This window comes from Aythya marila (genome assembly GCF_965140915.1).
Source record: "Aythya marila genome assembly, chromosome: 4".
Taxonomy (NCBI): domain Eukaryota; kingdom Metazoa; phylum Chordata; class Aves; order Anseriformes; family Anatidae; genus Aythya; species Aythya marila.
Genome location: NC_139045.1, coordinates 4,767,919 through 4,791,330, shown reverse-complemented (window position 1 = coordinate 4,791,330; position 23,412 = coordinate 4,767,919). Strand labels below are relative to the sequence as shown.

Genomic DNA, 23,412 nt, shown 5'->3' with positions numbered 1-23,412 from the left:
CATTACATTCCACTTTTCAGTATTTAACCAACATTGTCCTGCACGTTGTTTTTTCTACTCATACAACCCACTCTTGAGAACACTTTATATGAGTGATGGAAGGCTGGAAATTAGTTGACATTTGAATATTTCAATATATGTATCAGCTAAGGAAAGTACATATCAGGGTATTTTCAATAGAGCTGAGTTTCCAGTAGAATTCCCACAATTTTCAACTGCTGTAATTAACGTGTTCAGTACATCTCCACTCCTAGGATTCAGAAATGGCTATCACAAGGTCAATTGGCCTCTTCCAGCTCCCACATTCAGGCTAGAAGGTTCTGATTATGGCAATCTATAAGATAAAATGAATTGAAGACTAAGCAAGACTAAGCCCCAGAAATAATGGAAAGAGAGGCATAAGGTTTCGTGGTAACATTCATTGACAATGAAGAAAAACAGGAAGAAGAATAGAAATACAGATCCTCTACAAAAAGAAAATGAAATAAACCCCTAAACATTAGGGAAGCTCAGACTTCCTAGAAACTCCTGGGGTAAAAGGGAAGTTTGAAGAACTTTTATCTGTGTGGTGAATGGCATTGACCCCAAAATTAAACATCTGAAACGGACATTTACTTTAGATTTCATTTTGCTACCAGATGCTGAAAGGAAAAGCAAGAACACTTGAGCTTCAACAACACAGTCACTTTCTTTTCTTAAGAGTTTAAATGGCTTTAGGAGACAAACTTCTATGCACCCAGCTTCAAAATTCTGTCTTTCTTTTTCTCTGGAAGTCTTCTTTTGTATCAGAAGCCACTGGATGAAAGGAGTATCAATTCTACTAGAACTTAAAAAAAAAAAAAAAAAAAAAAAAAAGTTCTATGGAGTAGCAAGTTCTGCAGTCTTCCCATGGAATTAGGAAAGTCAAAGGATGAGCTCTTTGCATATGAAGAAGTAAAAATAAATAAATAAATAAATTCATTCATTAAAGTACAGAACAAATCAAAATAAGAACCGCTTTTGTTTGCATAAAAAAAAAAATAATCAAATTCCATATTCTTATCCAAGAATATTCCCACATACTTATCCAAGGTTCTACTGAAAACAGCTACCGTGCCAGTTAAGTCAGTCTGAAGTACAAAAAGATAAAAATGGCTGCATACTGGCAAGTCTATTGAATCAGTCAATTTTGCAAGATTTGAAAGCGCAGGAAACTTTCCCCACATCACAAAAGCAGAAGGACTAGGAAGGCTTTCTTTTCTTGTGCCAAATCATTCAACAGTTTTCTTGAACACTACAGAATAAAAGCTCAGTTGCGGTCATGAGCTTTGCTTCGGTATTGTTTTAAAAATGGAGGGGAGAGAAATCCCAGAAATGCTGATGAAAACCCAGAAATGCTGCACAAAATGCTGTTATTGAGAAAATTTTGTGTCTTGTTGAAGTTGAGGATTGCACTGACAAATTCCAGAAAATGCAAGACAATGGATTTGAGAGATGTCTGATGGTACAAATAATATGGGTATGCATTATTTCCATTACAGTAAGGCAGTACTGCTATGTACTTATCATCCCATAGAATTATGAGATAAAACAGGTATATGAAGTTTGTGTTTCATCGAAAGTATTCTGCATCTACGTGGCGTCAGTTGGGGGATATCAGAGCCATGAGTTAATATTCTGTGTTTAGGTGCCTTACTCACTTCCCAAATGACATGGTGGAACACATTCAGAGGCTCATTAAGTTTCCAGCCATTCCTAAACGGCAACAGGTGCTTGAGAAACACTTCTCCAGCATGTCACAGACAGCTTCATCACTGTCTTGGAAATAACTGACTGCACTTGTGTTTCCTCCATGGCACCAACTGACAATGTTGAGAGAAAGAAAAAGAACAGGAAGAACTCCCAAAACATCCGCATGGGCACAGTGAATGAGTCTAGAAAAATAATTAACAACAACCCCGCTGCATACTCTGAATTCAGGTATGATACTTGCATGTCCATCCCGTATTGCAGTCCATTCAGGCCCCGATATCATGTTAAACCAAGGTCTAACAGATTTCTGGGAACATATACTGATTAATTAATAGAAATGGCATTACAAGAAGTTGAAACTTTCCAGTGATTAATATTTATTAATCCTTTAAGTAGCCTGGCTATGCCTTCAGGGATACTGGAATGGATGCCTTGGGAATTTTCTTCAGCCATGAAAAGAAAGATGAGATTTAGCTGGAAGGATATGGTTCTCTGACTGCCGTGGTATTGTTTTTACAGGCTGGTTTAACATTTGTAAGGAGTGCTATCTACGTGTATAGTTACCTAAAGCATTTCATATTGCAGCCTGCCACTGTAGAAAGATTAACTCACAAGAAAGCAAATTTGTAGTTTAACTCATAGCTTTAGGAGAAGAAAAGAAGACTTCAATTCCTTTCATGATAGTTATAGGATGAATACCTAACACCGGAAGAACTACATACAAGAGTTCCCTGTGCATAGAACACCCCAGTGTCTTGCTCATCTTTTCTCTACATAGAAGAACTATAAAGAAAAGGAAATTCTTTGAAAATTAAGCAACTTGGAGTCCTCTCTTGGCTCTTTCTCCTGTGTCTTGAAGGATTCTGTATGCATCGGTTTGTCAGAATCCAACAATTCCATAGCATTTAAGAACATGAAAACTCTCTAAACATGATCCTCAGACAGCTAGCTTGTTCGCTCAAAATTACTTGATACTGTATAACAAATGGGAAAAAAAAAAAGTTCACTATTTATTTACTTAATTTCCAGGCAAATAAATCAATGGATAAATTGTCCCCATTCCTTGGCTACTTGGCTGGGGAGCAGAGGTTTAGGCTAAACCCATTCACCTACAGGTGAATGCACTTCAGAAGCACTTGCCACCTAGAGCAAGTTCAAAACTGCTTGAGCAGAAAACAAACAAAAAGTGCTAATTTCTAGAACATCACAGGAAGACACAGACTTTGAGAACATCCTGTAATAACTCCAATTATAGAGGACTGAAGAAAGACAAAAAAAGTGCAGTGACATCCCTAATGTATTTTAGCTGCAAGGGACCTCAATAGACAATTCTGTAGAAGACTTTTCATTTCATGTTTTGCCTTTTAGGTGAATCTGAAAGCCACTCTTTTGAGCCGTTCTTATCATCAACGACAACAACAACAACCAAAAATAACAGCAATGATATTCCCAGATCAGAAATTTAAACTTTTGTAATTTCCTTGCTGATGATATTTGTGGACATGCATGGTCTGTACGAACATGGAATCCACACAGACCTGCCATAATACAACCCCAGCTGGTTTTGGCAAGTGCTCCCAGGATGCTGGCATTGACCTCCAGCTGAGCTACCTCTTTGCTCACTATTAAATCAAACAGACCATGGATTTCTGTCAAAGCTGTTTATGAAAACAGAATTTCATTACATGAAGGACTCAGCTCCTACGTGATCTTCATCAGTCAATGTGGGTTTCTTTCCTGCAGAAAATGAATGACCTCCCTGGGAACTACATTTTCAGGTATGATAACATACAAACTTTAATAAGCACTTTCAATTTTTCCCATAATTCACTAGCAACAGAGAAAGGACATTATGCTTGAATGGTGTGGCGATTCACAAGTCCCTTGAGAAAACCACTGTACGTGTTACATTCCTTGAGATAATCCTGAATCCTACCAAAATGGACAAGAGCTTGGCCTTTGGTTTATCCCCCTTTTTACTGGAGAAGTGTTATAAACTACCTACTGAGATATGCACAAGCCCACACTGGAATGCAAAGAGAAAATTTCAGAGATTTTCTTCTCTGAAAGAAGAATCTTTACCACAATCTAACAAGCACTCACTCAGGATGTAAATCCAGTCACTTCGTGCAGCATTATAGGTTTACAGTTCAAACTGTGCAAGTGTCTGCAACTCCCTGTGCAACCACTTATGCTAGAGCTAAATCAACCACGTCTTTTGGATCAACTTACCTAAAGATCCCAGACAAACTGGAAGCCAGGAGCTAAACCAGGTATTACGTCAGGGTCTGTAGCTAATACTGAATAGAATCTTATTAAAACATTTTGACTTGTCAGTGGAGATCACTACTGTGTAATGGAGCACAGAGTATTCTTGTTGACAGAGTCAGTTCTCTACAGCCTGTGTGTAATGAATGCAGTTTTCTGGCTGGAGGCTTAGTAAATTCAGTAAGTCTACTGCTACAGGAAAGTACCCATCAAAATGGAAACCGAGTAAAACTTTGTGACAATGACAATGTCCCAAATAACAAGTCTCTTCCATTGTACAGAAATACAAAAGCTATTATATATATATGTTTATATGTTTATATGTTTATATGTTTATATGTTTATATGTTTATATGTTTATATGTTTATATGTTTTTATATATATATATATATATAAGCAGCGGAATCTTTATTTCCTAGATGGGCAATGGTCTACTTCACATTTTAATATAAGATATTGTTTGATTCCTTAAACAATTATTCAGTGCAAAACCTGCCTGTGACAATCCTCAGTTCAATACCAGAGACTCAGAAGGTGATAACAGTACAAGCACAATAAGTTCACTTTAACAAAATCCTTGCAGTCCCGCCCCTCTTTGTGATGACCCCTAAATACAAAAGAGACTACAGTTTATTTACCTTTATCCCAGGGAGTCCAGGAAGCCCAGGAAGACCTGGTTCACCCTACACAGGAAAATTGCATAATATTACAGACATTATTTAGTTATGGTCACTATCCAGCGAACACCTCTGTATATTCTGCAGCAAGATAAAAGAGCATAGATGACTGCTAGTCATTTCAGGCAGGGCTGATATTCTGATATTTTCAAAATGAATGATTTAATGTGACTGTCCTAATGTACATTTAGGAACAAAAATATCTTCTGGGAACCTCTGATGCTATGATAACACCCACATCTAAAATCCATGTCAGAAAAAAAAAATCCCCCCCAAAAAAAACCTCACACACAAAAATGAATTCTCGTTAGCCTTCACCAAAGGAGAGGAAAACAAGCAGCACTGGTTTATTTTACACACTGCCATTTAAGTTCCATACTTACAACAGATGTTTAATTCTGTTCCATTTTCAACTCTGAGATAGATATTGTGCTGCATAACTATCTGATTTAGCTAGAAAGTAATTCAGGTTTAAATTGTGCAATTCAAGCAGGACTGCCTAATTACAACTGCACCATCATTTTTATAGACCTATCTGCTGCATCATTTCAGTGCTTGGTATTTATCTCTGAATATATATGGTGTCATGAAGGATAGCAGGAATATAACCTTCTACAGCTTTACCCAGAAATGCCTTACTTATTTAAAATTGCAATAAAATGACCTATAATACAGCATTTGCAAGGGTAAATTGTTAACAAGAATAGAAAGCTGAATGCATTTATTTTGAAATGAAGTTGATATTAGTCTAAGACAAGAAAGCCTATTACAACATTCTCACACATGGGGATTTTGAGGTATCAGCTAAATAGAAAGATGTTGTCTAGGGAAATAAAAATGATGAACAACAACAAAAAAGATAGCAATAACATGTGAAGAAAACATTATTTTAAAGGCTGTAGACTTTATTTTATTACACATGTGGATTCAAACCAGCACATTGGATCTCAATATTCCCTGAACTTTCTAGAAGCTCATGTCTGAACTCTGAAGCCAACTTTTACCTTTATAACAAGTTGAACTATATTCCAGATTTTGTACACTCTTGAGCTTTACAGAAATCCAGATTTCTGCTCTGTGGTTTGGGCTGATTTGTACAGATTTTGCTATTAAAACATTTCGTATGTGTGTATACACATACATATATACTTCCATGTATTCACTCATCTATACAGATATGTATGCATGTATATACTCAAAAAAAACCCAAAAACCCACATGCATACAGATGTTCCTCAGACTACAGTACCCCAAAACACTTTGAGGCAATAATATTAACCAGACTTGAAGCACTAATAATAAAATTACATTCTGCCACAAAAAACACTGCTGAAAAACACAATAGAGGGTCTGCAAATTGTTTTACCAAATGGAGTAATTTTTACATGTTATAGCTGGATCTGATAACAGCTTCTTTGTCCATTTCAGTCACTCCAACATTTTAAGTATTCATACTGCCTAAAAGCACAGGGAAGAATCCAGTCTGAAAATATTAACTATAAAATGAGATGAAAGAGTGGACTCTAGCTCTTGGTTTATTGCCTAACACTTTCTAAAGCAGGAAATGGGTTGTCACTCTTGCAAAAGAATAATCCATTAAACAGTCTCCATTACACTCAATCCTGACAAAATGCTAGCTACCAAACCTCTCTTCATCTTTCACTTTCTTACCTGAGTAGCCATACATGTCACACAGCTAATATGACCTACCCTCATCCAACTGTGAAGCACTAAGTTTCACGTCTAAGCTCAGAATTTGAATAATTAGAACTGATAAATCTATTAATATTGCTGCAGTAGGTCACTGTTTAGTCTTGGGACAGAGCTAACCCCTAGGGAACCACATGTAACAAGCAGAGAGGATCCAGCAAGGCCACTTCAACTTCACAGTACTCTAAACCAATTAAGATGCCCCTCAAAGATGGAAAGAATGTAGAACAATGAAACCATTAACGCTTCATTAAAATTAGTATCGTAGATGATGCATAACATTTTATTTTCTGGACCTTTCATAATACAAAATATGTGAGTATGATTAAAGAGAACAATGACATTTGAAGAAGCAGAGGCTGTACACTAAATCCACCTCATAATGTTAGGGTTGGCAGGGCAGGTTGTTCTATCGCCTCTGCAATACAACATATGGCACACAACAGCCTTGTCAGGCCATTCAGACACCATCACACCTCATCTCATGTAAATAATGTTCAGGTGGACAGCTCAATATATATCTGTTCTTAGAAGATGGATAAGGAGTAAATGGAAGAAGAGGAAGAAGTAATATATAAAGAAGGAAGATCCAGGAAGGAAATAGGAATGGAGCATGGTAGGGGATGAAGAAGAGAGGCGATGTAGGGGGCACAGACATACGTCTGTTTGAGAAAAGGCTACCCCCAGCCTCTGGTGGGGTGAGCAAGTTCCTGCTGAACAGGGGCAGGATGGCAGATGTGGGACACCTGGCTGGACGAGGCACTCTGAGAGAGCGTATTATGGGAGCTGCTGTGTATTATGGGAGCTCCCTGGCTGGGCACAGGGAGGTGGCATATTGGGAGTTTGTGAGGTGATGTGGAAAGAATGCATTAAGCCCCCTTTGGTGCGAACAACAAGCTGAGACTATACAAAGTCTGAACTGCATGCCTCTCACTTATCTATATTACATAAACGAGATCAAACCTGAGTGCCTGGGGACTGAGATGCAGGAGCCTGCTGATAAATCACTGCTGCTTTTACCTCCATGGCAGCCAGCTAATGAGAAGATGAATCTCAACAGGCTCTTAAGTGCATTTTCTAGTTTATTACCCAAGCAGAGCACACAGTGCAGAACGCACACGCTTAATGATTCCACAGATTAGATAGCTTTAAACTAGTATGATTACTTTCTCTAATTAAAACTGCATTTTACTAAAGAACTGCATTTGCAACCATAATAGTCTTTGTTTAGTCTGTTATAATTGATGACAATTAATATTTCTCAAACAAAAAGACTCTACTTCTCATTTTACATTAATGTATGTTCAGGGGTTTTGCTTAGTCACGTAAAGGCCCTGAGTATTAGAAACAGCTGTACTGTCATTCACCATATAGAATTTTAGCTCTTGGCTGGCTGGCTGGCTGGAATACCTGCTCACTCAACCTTCAGCTGGGCTTTGCTCCACTCTGGCAGCAGTGGGTGATTTTCAGTTATAAGACGCAAGAACGGTGCTGAAGGCTCCAGAGGGAAACAAGTACTGCAAAGCAAAAATCTGGTTCCCTCATTGTCTCTTCTCTTTGCCCTTTCACCATTTCTCCCAGCAGGACCTGCCTCCTACTCTCCTGAAAGGCAGCCGAAGGCACAGCATTCACTATGTTTGATGGACTGTGGATTCAAAGGGGAAATTCCCCAGCTTCATAGGGCCTCATGCAGCACAGAGTCAATACAGCTCCTGCTGGATCTTTACTTGCAAAAAGATAAAATAAAATAAAATAACCAGCCTTGGCTACATGGCACCCAGGGGAATTTCTTCCTCAGGAAGAAAGAATGAAGCAGCATTAGCCATTGCATATCTCTGATAGTTTGATTCCTCTTACAAGTGCATGGAAAAGGGATTCTAGTCAGCATTTATTTTCTTCCTAATGAGATGTAATAATGTCCCATAATCTAAAGGTTAATATTCAGTCAAACATGCAAGGTTAACTTGTGATCATTCAAGTAGCAGAGCCATTCTTTGTTAGTCTCACCAGCTGCAATTGCGTAAGCTTTCAATACAAGAAGTGCTCTGTCACTAGAAGAGGAAGTGGGTTATTCTAATATTGCCTTTCATGCTAATTAGTATCATTCCTGTGCTTTTTAAAATACAAAATGACCATATAAAAAAACAATTGTACAAGTCTTGGGCTGTTAAATTGTAAAGCCTTGGGATTATCCTAGTAGAGGTAAATGTCACTGGTAACATCTGCATAACAAGTTTTATCACAAATCTGACAGTGAAGAAAAAAAGACACAAGAATTTCCAATTTATACCTTTTGTCCAGGTCGCCCAGATTCACCAGGTTCACCCTAAAAGAAAAGATATGAAAGGTATGAAATCTGACAAAATGAATTAAAAATAAGGTTGGGGAAAATCATAACATTAATGGTACCTGAAACAGTTGTGACAGTACAAAGTAACACAGACCAGCCACCCCACTTCTTCCCGTGCAACTGCTTTAAACATTAAATTACCTTAATTCCTGCAGCAGATGAACCAGGGTCACCCTGACAGAAAATCCACAAGAAACAATCGTACTTATTACATATACATTATTTTTTTTTTTTTAAGGAAAGAGATACAGCAAAATATGCAAGGTTATAGCAAGATTATGTAGCAAAATAACTGTATAGCAAGAGTACCAATTTTCTGTGATGCTACATAGAAATTTATCCATTGAAATTAAATCAAAATGATTCAGAAAAGAAGCAGTATTATTTTAAAGAACATTTGGACAGAGTTAGTTTCAAACAGCACAATAATTAACCTCAAATTTCACAACCAGTAATGTAGATGCAATAATTGCAGATTTTGTATAAATGTGCTTCATAAAGCCAGGAGATGGAACATAGTTTGGCATTTCTAAATTGCTGGTATACATTAAAAATCATTTACTGCCATTTACAAAGTGTATAAGTGATCTTTTTGACCTGGTTCTGCAGACGGCAAGTATCAGGTCTCGACTGACGAAGCTTTTTGTGCTAATGAAGGTAAGCCTTGAAAAAACAGTGACCATCAGGACAGGTCATAGCTTAATTTCCACAGCTCTTCAGCCTATTTAAACTGATAGTTCAATGCAGTTAAGTGTTGTACATTACAGGATAAGATGACTACAGTAATTTACGAATTCAGGAAAAAATTTTGTTCTGAAGAAACATCTTGCATTCAAAAAGAGTTCTCCTGTGTTATTGGACTTGATAGGCAGTGATACACACACAGTCAGAGAATTGGCAAGTGACCCAGTAGGGAAGATTTTAGCTCCCAGTTCATTTTGTGTAACTGCTACAGGATCCTTAAAATTATTGTGTACACATTTGCTGCATTTTTTTCTTAAACGGCATGCCAAAAATATGGAAAAAGCTAAACTAAGGAAAAAAATTGCTAGTCAAAATACAGGCTGTTGAAGATGGCTAGATTGCTTTTATTTGAAGAACTGCCTCATTATTTGTTACTCAAAATAAATTGGGATTGTTCATTGAAAATAACAGGTTGCTACACAGCAGCAACTGCAGGCTCCTCAACAGCCTGTTGGTGATTTACATAGGTAGAACAGGAGCCAGTAGTGTAATCCACTTTGAAGATGTTTAAGCAGAGTATCTATTCCTGGTGGTTCAGTGAAGCTGGAGGAAGCATTTTGGGAATGCCATAGTTTAAAATTTGTTTTAGGTATATATATATATTTTTAACAGTGTAATAAAATTAAATGGTACCATGTAACGTGTTCACTACTTTTTGAAGAAGAAAAATAGATTTCCTCTACACAGTTACCACAGTGCTCTCATGTGTGAAGAAAAAAAAAAAAAAAAAGTCAGTTTTATGAAGGGTTGATTCATGTCTGGAAACCTGAGCTGCCTCATCTTGACAGACATGCATGAGTGATACAGCTGATATCCCTTACAAGCATGTACAACTGCAAAGCTTCAAGGACTTTTTATAGCTATAAACTGGCAAAGCAACTGGTAAGAGACATTCACAAGTTAAACATTTTAAAGGATAATGATGGATATGGGGGAGATAAGAGTATTTATAAAGTATTTATAATCCACCTTCACATAAGAATGAAAATTAATATGGGATTAAAGAAAAATATACGGCACAGCATGTTCTCAGTTCTCTGATGAGTCAGACAGCTTAGAAATGAAGAAACTTTAGCAGGGGAACACGCACACACAAGAAAGATAGTTGGTAATTTCCAGACGCCAAGGCTACAATAGAAAAGCAGGAATAAGAACTCAAGTCTGGCATTGGCACTGTCTTCAAAGTAGGACTACTCAGCGAAGTCGGTTTCCTTTTTAAATCACAGGTCAAGAAGTATGTACCCAAGCCTGTGTTTCTGAGATCTATTGGGCAGAAAGAAAACTTATACTAATTGCACAAATAGGAGCCAATTCCTAAAACCAAGTCTGAAACTGTTGCCACCTGACCTCTCTCACCATGCTAATAAATATTTAGTGTGAATATATAAATATTCACAGAAACATCACTTAATATTTTAAAGAAATGCTTTTACGTTTCTATGAATTAAATCTCTTAAACATGTGGCATGATAATTTAGTGTAATAGACTCTGCATTTACTTATATAAAATGTCTTGTTTACTGACCAAGGAAGGCACATACATGTAAGTGGTTGAACAGCTGAGAACTGAACCAGTACTAGCCTTATCTCATCTCTGAACAATACCTCCAGTAGTTCTCTTAAAAAGTTTATTTATGAATGGATACTTAGTAAGTCATGAACTCCTCTCTGCAGGTGTTCAGCTGGCAAAAACTGTCAATTTTCATCTGGTAGTGAAGTTCCATAATGGAACACATGCCCCAGACATTTCAGAGCTACCCAAATACAAGGCATAAGTTGTGTAGTAGGGAAAAAATATATCAGAAGACTTGTGTAAGCCATAATGCGTTAATAAGGCTGGGCTGTGAAATTTGCTGGGACTTGATTCCATCTGCTTCTTTTAAGACAACAAAAAAAGTACGGTTTTCTATGTTAAACTCTTGCCCCAGTAGAAAATAGCCAGAGGAAACACAAAGGGAATGCCACTGTGCTACTCTGATGCTCTGAATTATAGCAGAACAGTCCAGTAAATGTAACTCTTTGAGATGATCATGGCAACTGAAAAAAAGAAACTGAAAACAAGAAAGAAAAAGATATGCAGGGAAAAAAAAAATCAAGGCTTTGTGAACATATTAATTAAATCTGGCTGTAATAGACATTCTTAGTTCCTCTATCACTAGCATGATTAATAATTGCTAGGCAAATTCATGCCTGAATTATATTCAATGATCATGTAGCAAAATCTTTCCCCTATGATGAACAGCAGGAAAGAACACAATCCTTGCTAAGCAGTGCAAATGTAATGTAATGACACCATGTTTAATTCTTGTTCCTATATTATCTGTCAAAATACATCCTTCTAAGCTCCCTAGCAAAGCGCTTTTTGCAGAGATATCTTTTGGAAACATTAAGCTGCAGCTCTCCTACAAGATCTGGATATTTTTTTGAGTGGCACTTTGCGTAGCAGGCAAGAAAAATGGGGAGAAAAAATGTTAACTAAGCCACAGTTTTGCATATTCTGTCCTAAGAATTCACGCAGTGGATGCCAGCCCACCACTATTAGAGCAATGCACTCCATGCAAACAGCATGCACATGTATTTCCATGTCACCACACCACCTCTGAAACTTATAAAAATAGCTTGAGGAGATGGGAGACTTCTGTACTGTGAAGTCCAACAAATATATTGAAATTTCTTTAGATACTGAAGTATAGGAAATCTCCTGATGACCTACACTTTCCACAAGTTGATCCCAAACTGATTAAATACAGAAATGTTACAAAAAACTATACTCATGAAGAAAGGATCTCCCACTAGAAGAGCAAGACATATTTTTTTTTATTTTCATTAAACAAGGTCCCAAGCAAGGAGAAGCATGCACTGCAGACCACAGTGCATCACAGGCGTATTAACGGATAGGCTTACTCTCACAGTTGATAAAATAGCAAAGCAACAAAGAAAGCTACACTCGACTGCCCAGGTTGATTATAAACTTCCTGTTTACTTGCTGCCAGACTATGTCTGAATAAAAATCTCATATTTGCCTAGAGATTATGCTCTTAAATCTCATGAAAGTGGATTAAGAAGACTTTATTGGAATACCCTGTGTATGTAACTAAATAAGGTTTTTGAGATTTTAATCTGGACTAATAAACAAGACTGCAAATGAAGTATTATTTAAATGAACTCTTGAAATGAAAGAACTTGGGTATTCTTAAACCTAATGACTATTTTTAAGATCTGATTTTAGAATATGCCCTATAATATCTTTGTGTTCATGAATACTGTTTCCAAATTATAGGGCCTGAGAAATTTGCATGCATTCCTTACCAGCATTTTGATAAATCTATCATAAACATCTCCTTGCAGTACACTCTGATCTGAGTTGGTTATGCAATTAAACATGTGGGGCAGGGGAGAATGAGAAGGACACAATAAATTTTTGTGCTTCTGCCCAAGTATAGGATGAACTGAATGTTTTTAGAAGCATATGAGTTTCAAACTAGTGGTAATAAGCATTATACAACATCTACTCAAAAGGATACATCATAAATAGGTAAGATTATGTGGGTAGAGGAGACCATTATGACAAACCCTTCTTTCTGTGCTCCACAGGCTTTGTTCTGACTGCTAAAATAAAGACTCTTGACTTGTATATATAAAACACATTTAAAAACTCAAGTTCAATTTTGATCTTTTGTGTAGAGATACAGAATAAGCCTCACATAAAATAAAGCAAAAGAAAAAAAATATATATATATATAATTTTAACAACTTCTACTCTACAGTGACTACTACCTGTTGGTACTTTGCAGCAGTGAACTAAGGTATTAAGTGACATTATTGCTGATATCACCTGTTAAAAAAATATAAAATGTAGTTTTTATATTCAACTCTCATTTGTCCAGCTGGTTGCTTGGAAGGAAGTTAGCTACCATGATACCATACTGGTTTAGTCCCTTTCTTCAAAGGTAACTGAGAGTGGGAAATGTGAACTGCTAGGATATATCTGAAATGGATGTAATTTACCAGACACAATAACAACAGTCTTGCAGGTTGTATCCAAAGTTTCTGTACATTGCACGTATCAGCTAAGAGGAGTCCTGATGCTGATATATTCTGTACTAAAGCTGCTTCTGCATAAAGTCAGGAATTTTGTACTTAATTGGGCAGAACAGTGACCTTTTTTCTGCTGTTCATAAGAATGAACCCAGTCAGATGTTCAACATATTTACAAGGAAGTTTAAAATGCATTTTCCTTTTGATCAAATTATTATTTTCATTAGTTGTTTAGACTGAAGCATGCCAACACCACATTTTATTCTCTATCGATACAAAGTATACCTTTTCTCCTGTGTCACCCTTTGGTCCATTTTCTCCAGCATCACCCTGTAATTAAAATAAATGTATTTTATTAATGATTTTATGTAAGCACACAGCATGCAGAGAGGAGTCAGCATTCAACCATGATTAGGAAGCTAATTCTGTTAATCAGGTAGTCAATCTCTCTATGACATGGTCAGGAAGTGTGGGTTTTATAGCTGCTACATCTGTTGCTTGAATATAGTCTTCTCTATAAACCTTTCACAGATTCTCAGAAACACATAAACTATCAAATAACTATCTTTCTGTTGGTATAGCCAACAGACTTGCCCAATTCATCATGGTTTAGCAACAAAGGAATGATTTCATGATGGTTCAGCATTTTGAATTACCAGTACATATTTTTTTTTCCCAACAGAGATACTCACCTAAACACACCTTATCAAATTCAGTTCACAGTTACCCAATTACTTAGTGTTAGGATTCTCAAATGATGTATGGTATAAACTCTGAGTTTGAAGTACTTCCATGAATGATTCATGAACCAGAAAAACTTCTAATTCCACTCGTTCAAACAGCCACCAAAATGGTGGTTATCTCTACATAAATTCTATATATTGTTTATTATTAAAAAAAAAAAAAAAGATATTCAGAGAAATTCTTTATGACTGGGTAGACATTCCCTGTTTTAAAAACAATTTTTTAAAGAAACACTTCAAAATTTTTATCTATAAGAATACTCTTTATTTTTAATTCAGCCATATAGTAAGACCAGAGTACATGAAAAGGTCTGCTATATGTGAAGATCTAGGCCAAAAATGTCTGTGGGACTTGAGTGCAAGAAACATTTTAAATGCCAAAAGTATTGATAAATATTGACTCTAAATATGCTAAAAACATATTGGTTCTTTGTCAGATAATCAGTAGTAATATTCAAATAACAATACTAATTCAACACCTGTCATATTGCTCTGAAAACCTTAATGTAAAATTCCATTCAGAGAACTTGTAACAGAGAAAGTTTTGTATACCGCAGTCACTAACACAAGGGGAGCTAGCTAGCAGTCAAGCAACTCTCTAATTAAGGGCATGATGAAACATGCAATAGTTACTGCTAGGAATGATATTCCAAGTCCATTTGACATGATGAAGCACATAGAGGACATTTACAGTTACTTTTTTTTAGGGAAAGACAATAGATGACTACAGGGAAACATAATGATTGTAAGTAACAGAAATCCAGAATATATTAGAATTTGTTGTTATATTCCCTTTGTAACTGAAAGCAAACAAAGGATCCCTGGAGTTCCCCTAAAAACACAATTTTAACAAAAAGTAATGATTTCATGAAGAGATTCCCAATTATATACTTCTATACGTGGGGTATACACTTTCAAGACTTCCCTGGATTAATTTTATGATATTCTTGTATGTGAATTGCCTTTTCAAAGCATGCTTGCAGCTGCTACTACATGGATCTGAAAGTGAAATTTAATTGCAGCTGCAAATTGAAGCTGGACAGGCAAGCATTTCTCAAGAGCAAATAGCACCTGAATACAAGCAGCTTCCTTTTTAAAAAAGCATGCATCAGTTTACTGACAGGAGATGAGCCTGTGTGCAGATTCCTGCTCAAAACAAGGCTTACAGCGTTTCTCAGACTGTCCTTGCAGAGATGCAGAGGCTTGACTCACACTCAGCATTTACTCTAACATGGGTGCTCCTACCAGCAACTTCACCTGAAAGGTGAGAATTGCACTCACATTTTGCAGCATGGAGCTTGTCTCCTCTCTGCATGGCCATATGTCTTGTGGAGTCTGTGTAATTATCACTCTGTTACCTAATTGTTTTACTCCCCACAGGTAACAGAGCATCAAAACCAAGTTACAAGTAATGTTTGGCATTTGCATTTATCCTAACAAACTCATCTTCTTCTGATGCTAACAGTAATGGTTAGGTGCAGTGTTGTTCAACAGTGCAGCCTTTAACACATGACCACTGCTCTCCATGAGAAATCCCACCACAGTATTCCCAGGAGGAGTAACTTGTATTAGTATTATTTGACATTAGCAAAAGCTGCACAATGAGTCTCAAGATGTAGGCTGTAGCTGCATTCATTTTTTGTAAACTCAGAAACAGTGCAGTGACGGTCCTCAAAAAACATAACAACAAAAGAAGCAAAATATGCCTTACCTTTTCTCCTCTCTCTCCAGGGTCACCCTGATTGAAGTAAGTGGAGCAGAGAAGTCATAAGTTACTAACATGAGCAAAATTTGAAATGTTAATATTATTGTTATGTCACTATTGATGACACTGTTTCAAATGACAAAATCCAAATAAATCTTCTATAAATGATAAGTCAATTTAGTAGAACTCAACAGACAATACATTTTTGACATAATTTTAAAAGATTAATTTTTTTGCATGAAAAGTTTTTTGTTTTGTTTTTTAAGTTTTCTTCCTCCTTTGTTCTAGATTAAACCCTGACAAACAGGCATATATGTTTGTGGGATGGCCTATTGTGACAGAAATGACTTCTGCATGTATTCCCTTATTTTGGGAATAAATGAAGGAAAAATCCAAAGGTTGAATGTGAGGGAAAAGTCTTATGATTCTATTAATGGCTTAGAAGGCTCCATGTGAGAAACAGAAAGCCTTAAGTGTCTCGATATAATTCATAATTGATTCAAAGCAATGAGTCTTTATTGCTCCTGACATTCTGTGTAACAAAAAGATGGCTTATAGCCTTTATTTTTAATTATAATTTGCTTGAGAAACTGGCTCAATGGCAAACGCACTTTTGCACACTGAGCATGACCCTGACAGCTCAACTCTGTGATTTTGGCTCAGAAATGCACTCTGCCTCATCTTTGCCCCTTCTGATAGCTGGTGGTCGCTAGGCAACTCAAAGATTACAGCTGTGAATATGAATTAAGCATCAACCGCCACAATTTGGCTTCTTCTGTATACAAAGTAAGAAAAGGTCATGCTCCCAAATGGTTTGTTTTCATCCCTGATGGACAAGCAGCCAGTCAGTAAATGTAAAAAGCCTTCCCTAACTGTCCGTCAGCAGCAGTGTGATGCACAGAATCAGCTGAGGAGCACATGTGCCCCAAAGATGCACGCTCGCAGCTGATGGGATTAGAATTTAGCATTACCCATTCCAGGAGGCCCGCAGATCACATTGTGTTGGACATGTTGAGCTTTCTTTTAAACAAAGTTATCATAAGCTTTATGTTCTATTTCACTAGTCCAATATTAAAAGAGCAGGAAAAAAATTCGTTTAACAATAACATAAATGCAAAGAGACATTTTGATGCAGCAAATACAGGCCTAGACATGTTCCTAATGCGGTTTGTTGCTAACTTCCATAATAGCAGGATCAGGGCTCAAGACTTAACTCTGACATTCATCAAAGAATTGACCACAGTAGCTCTTGAAAAGAAGCCTGAGACACATTGTAAGGAGCATAAACAAAGCCTTTCTGAAAAGGTCCCCAAATTCCCAAACACTTGCAGGCACATTCACTTGGCAATGGATGCATATGCGTCAGTGCCACTGACTGGAATTATACATGCACAGCAGAAGATAATGCTTCTTTATGGTGAAATGTGTAAAGCCTCTTACAGCACAGATCACTGGAGTGAGCAGATCATTAAAATCCAGTCAGAATAAAAACACAAGTTGGGAAGCATGACTGTAATCTATATGCACTCACGTACCGTGTGCTTTTTTTTCTAATCCATTTTCAATACTAACCTTAAGTCCTGCTGCTCCCTTCTCTCCTGCTACACCAGGCAAACCAGGTTCGCCCTAAACGCAAAGAAAATAAAAAATGTAGTTAAGAAAGACATAATGAAGTATATTAACATTGTTTCACGAACTGTCTCATATTAGGTAAGTCATGATAAATAAAATTTAAGATTGCTCAGCCTGAATATGTACTCCACAAACAGGTACTAATATGCACTATTTCCTCAATTAGAGTGGACTAACTCAAATTCAAGTTCCTGTATAGATAAGAAATAATTCTACGGGAAGTGGTGGAAATACAAAGGTGTGAAACTAAACAGAAAAAAGAACTGAAACTTTTGATTCTGAAAAGCTGTCCAATTAACCTTAAAAGCACATTCTTTCCAGAAAGACTAGCAATGTTTCTCTCTTCTCTCCAATTTAGAAATAACTGCAAGAAAGGCTTATCTTAAATGGCTTTGACATTTGTGCTTCTGGTCTCGTAAGAAAAGCAGATAGTGATGAAAAATGAGAAGGGTTATTTCTAGAAATGGAAGAATTTGGAAGAATAGATAGCACTTTTTAAATTATTATTATTATTATTATTATTTTAATATACCTTGCTTGTCCATTTTACATACTCTAGTACCAATGGCTGAAAATTAAATTTAAAAGATTGTTAAAAAATTTAGCATAGCATCAATGATCCAAATTTTGGGGACATTTAACAGACAGCATATAAATTCTTCCACAGTTCAAGGTGTCACGAGTCACTTTCAAAAGTCCATCAACAAATGACAACTACTTGCAAATTTCTTTTTCCCCCAAAATTAAAAAACAATAAACAAATACCAAAAACAAACAAACAAAAACAACACAAAAATACCATCAACAAAAAAACCTTTATGACATTTTCTGGTATTCATTTCCCAGATTTATGAAAAAAAAGTATTATTTATTTTATGTGATGTGATAAAGCAATGGTTGGACTTCATTGTTAAGCAACTAGGGTTGATGGCTGAGTGAAACCTTCTGCAGAAGTATTTCTCAGTTTCTCAAGAACCATGCCTATTCTTTTGTAACTCTCAGCTACACAAACACATTGCACTTCTGGGGTGGCAAAAAATGTTAAAGTAGCATCCAAAAGAATATCAGAAAAAGCCTTCAGCTAGGTTTTTCTGTAAGTCTTTTGCTATGTAAATGTATAAAATGCTTAGAAGTTAAATACAATAGTCAGCATGATAATCAAATTAGAAAGAATAATTCTTATCAGAAACTCAGCTGAAATTTTCATACAGGACTTGAACTAACACATGACAAACCAACTCTCTTCTCACAAGTTACAAAAGAGTTAAGATAAGGGCTTGTTCCAAGTGCAACAACAAATATTTTCCAATCCTCCATAAGAGCCTTCTTTGGTTCTCCAAGGAAGAAGGTTCCATTCTATTTTAAAATTAAGTAAAGGAACATAAAATACAATAATGTCACTAAATGTTGGACTATTTTGAAATATAAAACAAGAGTGTTGAGGTTCTTGCAAAATTCCAGTGAGGTATTTTCCTCACCAGAGAAAAAAAAGTGCTAGGTGCTATTAAACCCCCGGGGAATTACATAGCTATTTGAGTCAGCCCTTTTTTCAAGGCTCCTTTGTACTACAGTAGCTTTTAGGCTGATATAGTAGCACAGGCATTTGATATATGAGTGGTAAGGATTTGAAGCTGTTGGAGATTAGGCATAAGTGTTCCAAGGGATTGACCTAAAAAGCACTTGAAGAAAACTGCCAGTTGACAAAACGAAGCAGAAGGGACCAATGGATATGCACTTGTTTCTCCTCATCCCACACCCTAACAAGTTTGCTTCTGTCTCCTTCATTTTAAAACAGCTGCAGTTGGCTGACACTTTAAGGGGCTTAAGTCACTAATCAAAGGGCTGATATCCCAAGATTGCACTTTCCTCCCAAGTTTACAAATCTGAGTTATAAATGCAGACAGCTACTGGTATGAAAGCAACAAAAAGAGATGCTAGAAATTGGATAAAAGAGTTATCTTACTTTGGAAAAACAAATGAAAACCTACAGCTGTTACCCAGTACTAGTAAATCCCTATTCACTCCAGTTTTGTCTCTGGCCCACTTGTGACTTTCCTATGGCCAACACACTGCATGTTTCTAACTCTGGAAGTACCAGCCAGAGGCATAATCACACCAGACATTGGCTCTGGGAAGGGCAAAGATTGAAGACAAACCTACAAGGCCAGTCCAGAGATGACCTTGTGCTTTCATGCTTTTGAAGTGATTATCCTTCAGTTTCTAAAGGCCAGAAGCACAGGGGGCTAGTATAAAACCATTTTCTGTCATGCCAATAATATCCCTTTCACTGCTTTAAAACCTGATTTTCTTGTCAATACATGGAAGCAGGGAGTAGTAAGATGAAATAAAAAATTACAGCACATAAGTTATATCTATATCCCTGGTAAACACTCCCAATGCACAGCAAAACAAGCTTTGTGCCGGGGGCTTCCATTTTTCATACTTCAGGTCTTTTAGGCATGTCTGGCTTCATATTTTAACTATTCTAATAAAGCTTAAAATAAAATAAAATAAAATAAAATAAAATAAAATAAAATAAAATAAAATAAAATAAAATAAAATAAAATAAAATAAAATAAAATAAAATAAAATAAAATAAAATAAAAATACAACCCCCAACAGACCTCCTGTTGAAATTCTAAAAAAGTATCTACAAAGAAAAAGAACAACAAACATTTTGGAGGAAAGTAGCTTGACTTCTTCAAGACTTACTTTCTACTTAGTAGTAGAAAGTAGTTCTTCCACAGCTATACACTAAAACACAATGTTATCTTAGGAATGTTTGTCCCACAAGGATGATTTTAGTATTTGGCATGAAAATAATTTACAATACTTCTGTTGAGAAGTATGGTTAATCACTTTCCTTCCATTTATTTACTTTTTTTTTTTTTCTTTTTTTTTAATCAAAACATATATTGAAACTAAAAAAAAAAAAGTATACGTGTTTCATCCCCACAGGTTAGTGCTTGAGAAATTAACAAAAGAACTACTTTTTAAAAGGCCGAGGACAGTTACACTGCTGTTCAAGGAGTGGTGCATGCATGGGGAAACCGTACATTCAGAAACACCATCTCATGTAGTAATTGCAATTAGACTGCTTTTCAACTTGGCAAGATGACAGAAGCTATAAAACTAGATCCTTAATCTCATACATTTTTATATTTACCAGGCCATGGCTAATGTGTTTCCTGACTCATATTGCAGTCTCTCTTTAATAGCTCTGACAATTAAGGTGTTAGGCTGCAGAAACAATTGTCTTCTGCACACCATTTAGCTTTCAAATCAACTTTTTTTTTTCTTTCCCATTTAAAGAGTGACTTTGTCTATAGCACACCAGAGCTTAGGTCACAGCTTACCTTTCTGCAGTCATGTAAAAATGTAACCCATGATCCCAATTAAAATCATACTGAGGGCCACAGTGCTCCCTCAAACAAGAGTTGCAAGGACCAAAGAAATTGCATGAAGATATGCCCCTTGGAACTCTTCCTTTACACAGATGGAGTGTGAGGAAGATGCTGTGGGCAGGTTGGACATGTCCCAGTATGCAATTTTAGGGAATTGTTCATTCCACATCGACTGCTAGCTCTTTCTGCCCCGGCATGTTCTGATTCTGAGTTAGACCATCCCACAGAAACTGTGCGCTGGACATCACATGGGACAACAATGATACACCATAACAGAAATAAATTCTCCCTTATTGCAAGAATAAACCCTGTTAATAGTGGCATTAAGATGGTTATATTTCCACATGCTGCTTCAGCAGTTTGGGGCTACTGTGACTGGTAGAGAGTCTAATGGGACACTGTGGTACCAGCACCATCTTATTTGAATATACTATCTACTTAGGTTTTCAAGTACTTGTAAAAGTAGTAAAGAAACCTACCAGATATACAAAAATATCATGTGCCAAACTGGTAAACCCGCAAATGTTGCATCAGAAGTTCTCTTAGCCTTTAAATTTTGTTTCACGTGAAGTTGTTTTCTCTTGCCTTTGATTACTGGACAAAGAGCAAAAGAAAGGTCTTGTTTTCGTGACATGACTCACTATACAAATAGACTATAAAATACTAGAAAATGTTAGAAAAGGTGCCTTTTCCCAAATTTAATGTAAAATACTGTTAGTAGTAGAAGGCAATGCTCTAGACATTTGTCTACCACAGAAAAGGACACCACTACCACTAGAAGCTTTGTAAGCACTTAAGTCCCCATTTATTCACTACCACCATCTGAAGTTATTTAGATCCATCTTGCTGAATTCATAAATAGTCTCAGAATGGTGGGAATAAAAATTTCCAGCAAATGTGCTATTGTTCTTACACTCAAGCAGCTAAAGCAGGAGTGTAAATGCTCCAGTAATTTAGTTGATGACTACTTACAGGGCAGAAAAATGCATCAGACATGGTGTGTTTTTGTTGTTATTGTTTTGTTTTGGTTTTGTTTGTTAGTTTTTTGGGGGGTGTCTGTTGTTTATATGCTATAGAGAAATTGCAGGGTCCCCACCAATAGAATGATGATGCATTTTCAAACAGATACATTGCATGACATTGTGTTTGTTGTCAATAACAGGAAAGGCTTTAACAGGTTACACAAAACAGCCTGTGGATGTGAAGCTGCTATTAACACTAATTCAGTTCCACAAGTTAACCCCAAATGCCCTGATAGGCACTTTGGTTTCTCAAAAGCAGCAGTACTCTAACAAACTAAATAACTGTCACTATTAAAATGAATTAGAAAGAAAACTGTTGCACTAACAAACTGTGTTGTTATGGAATGACTGAAACAAATGATGTAAGAGAACATCATTAACTATTCAAAACATCCTGATAATTTCCAGAATGATCTTCAGCAAAATGCTTTGAGGCTCAGAAATATTTGGATTTTTCTTCCAATTAATATCAGTTATTAGGGCAAACAAAACGCTAATATGCCAAGAAGAACACGTCCAACCCAGATGTTTGATTCAGGAGTTTCAGATAACTCAAAGAATAAGAAGGCTGTTCCTTTGGACAGCAGATTAGAACCTTGGTCCTAGTCCTGGTGCTCTTGTGCCTGTATTAACTATGTAACTGTATTAACATTGAAAAACAGGCTCTGGCTTTCCTGTATTAGTTTGAGTACTAATGCCCTGCACCCTGCCCAATAAATAGGTGTAATAATTTCCTCAGAAAGTCGGGTGATGCAGGCAGTCTGAAGGCTTCCACTGACCTGAATCTGAATTTGATCAAGACTCAACTGTGTAGAGCACTGCTGGGGCTCAGCTGTCAATACGAACTCATAAATCCTGCTTTAGACCTGTTTTGAAAATGTATCACCCACTAGAGTCCATATTAAGGGAGTCAGGGCTGTTGAAAGCATACCTCTTCTTACTAGAGCAGTCTGTGCCCTGGAGACATATACCTTTATATGCAGAATTAAACAGCTAAAAATAACGTGGCTGGAGGCCCTAGCTTTTCTTGTTTGTAACAGAAAAACAGCCTGGAGGCCACTCTTCTGAAATAGGTTTGGTTTCGGTGGGACACATAACTCCGTCCACACCAGCTGGTTGATATCCATCTCACCCTGAGAAGAAAGGCTGTCAGTATTGCTATATTTTTCAGTCATTAGAATGTAATCTGTTGTAAGGATAAGGAAATACAAGAGGCCCCCAAATCTAATCCAGTCTAATTTTACTCTAAAATACATAAACAAGGACAGAAAGGAAAAAAAGTAGTTTCTCAGACACGTTACTGCAATTTCCATTTCAAACCAGGCTTGAATTATTTCCTTTCAATTTGCTTTTCACCCCCCTCTAAAGTAACTTAAAATTGTTTGTT

The 23,412-nt window shown here is 36.6% G+C and overlaps 1 protein-coding gene across 1 annotated transcript in view; it reads right to left on the bottom strand.

The window, feature by feature from the left end:
* The window catches only part of COL25A1 (collagen type XXV alpha 1 chain), a gene marked incomplete at both ends in the record, with an annotated part of 298,501 nt that overhangs the window by 39,965 nt on the left and 235,124 nt on the right, over nt 1–23,412 (bottom strand). The window contains 6 exons of the mRNA XM_082758470.1: nt 4,639–4,683; nt 8,678–8,713; nt 8,879–8,911; nt 13,805–13,849; nt 15,974–16,000; nt 17,540–17,593. Of these exons, the coding sequence (XP_082614596.1) occupies nt 4,639–4,683; nt 8,678–8,713; nt 8,879–8,911; nt 13,805–13,849; nt 15,974–16,000; nt 17,540–17,593 (240 nt within the window). The remainder of the gene's footprint in view (nt 1–4,638; nt 4,684–8,677; nt 8,714–8,878; nt 8,912–13,804; nt 13,850–15,973; nt 16,001–17,539; nt 17,594–23,412) is intronic.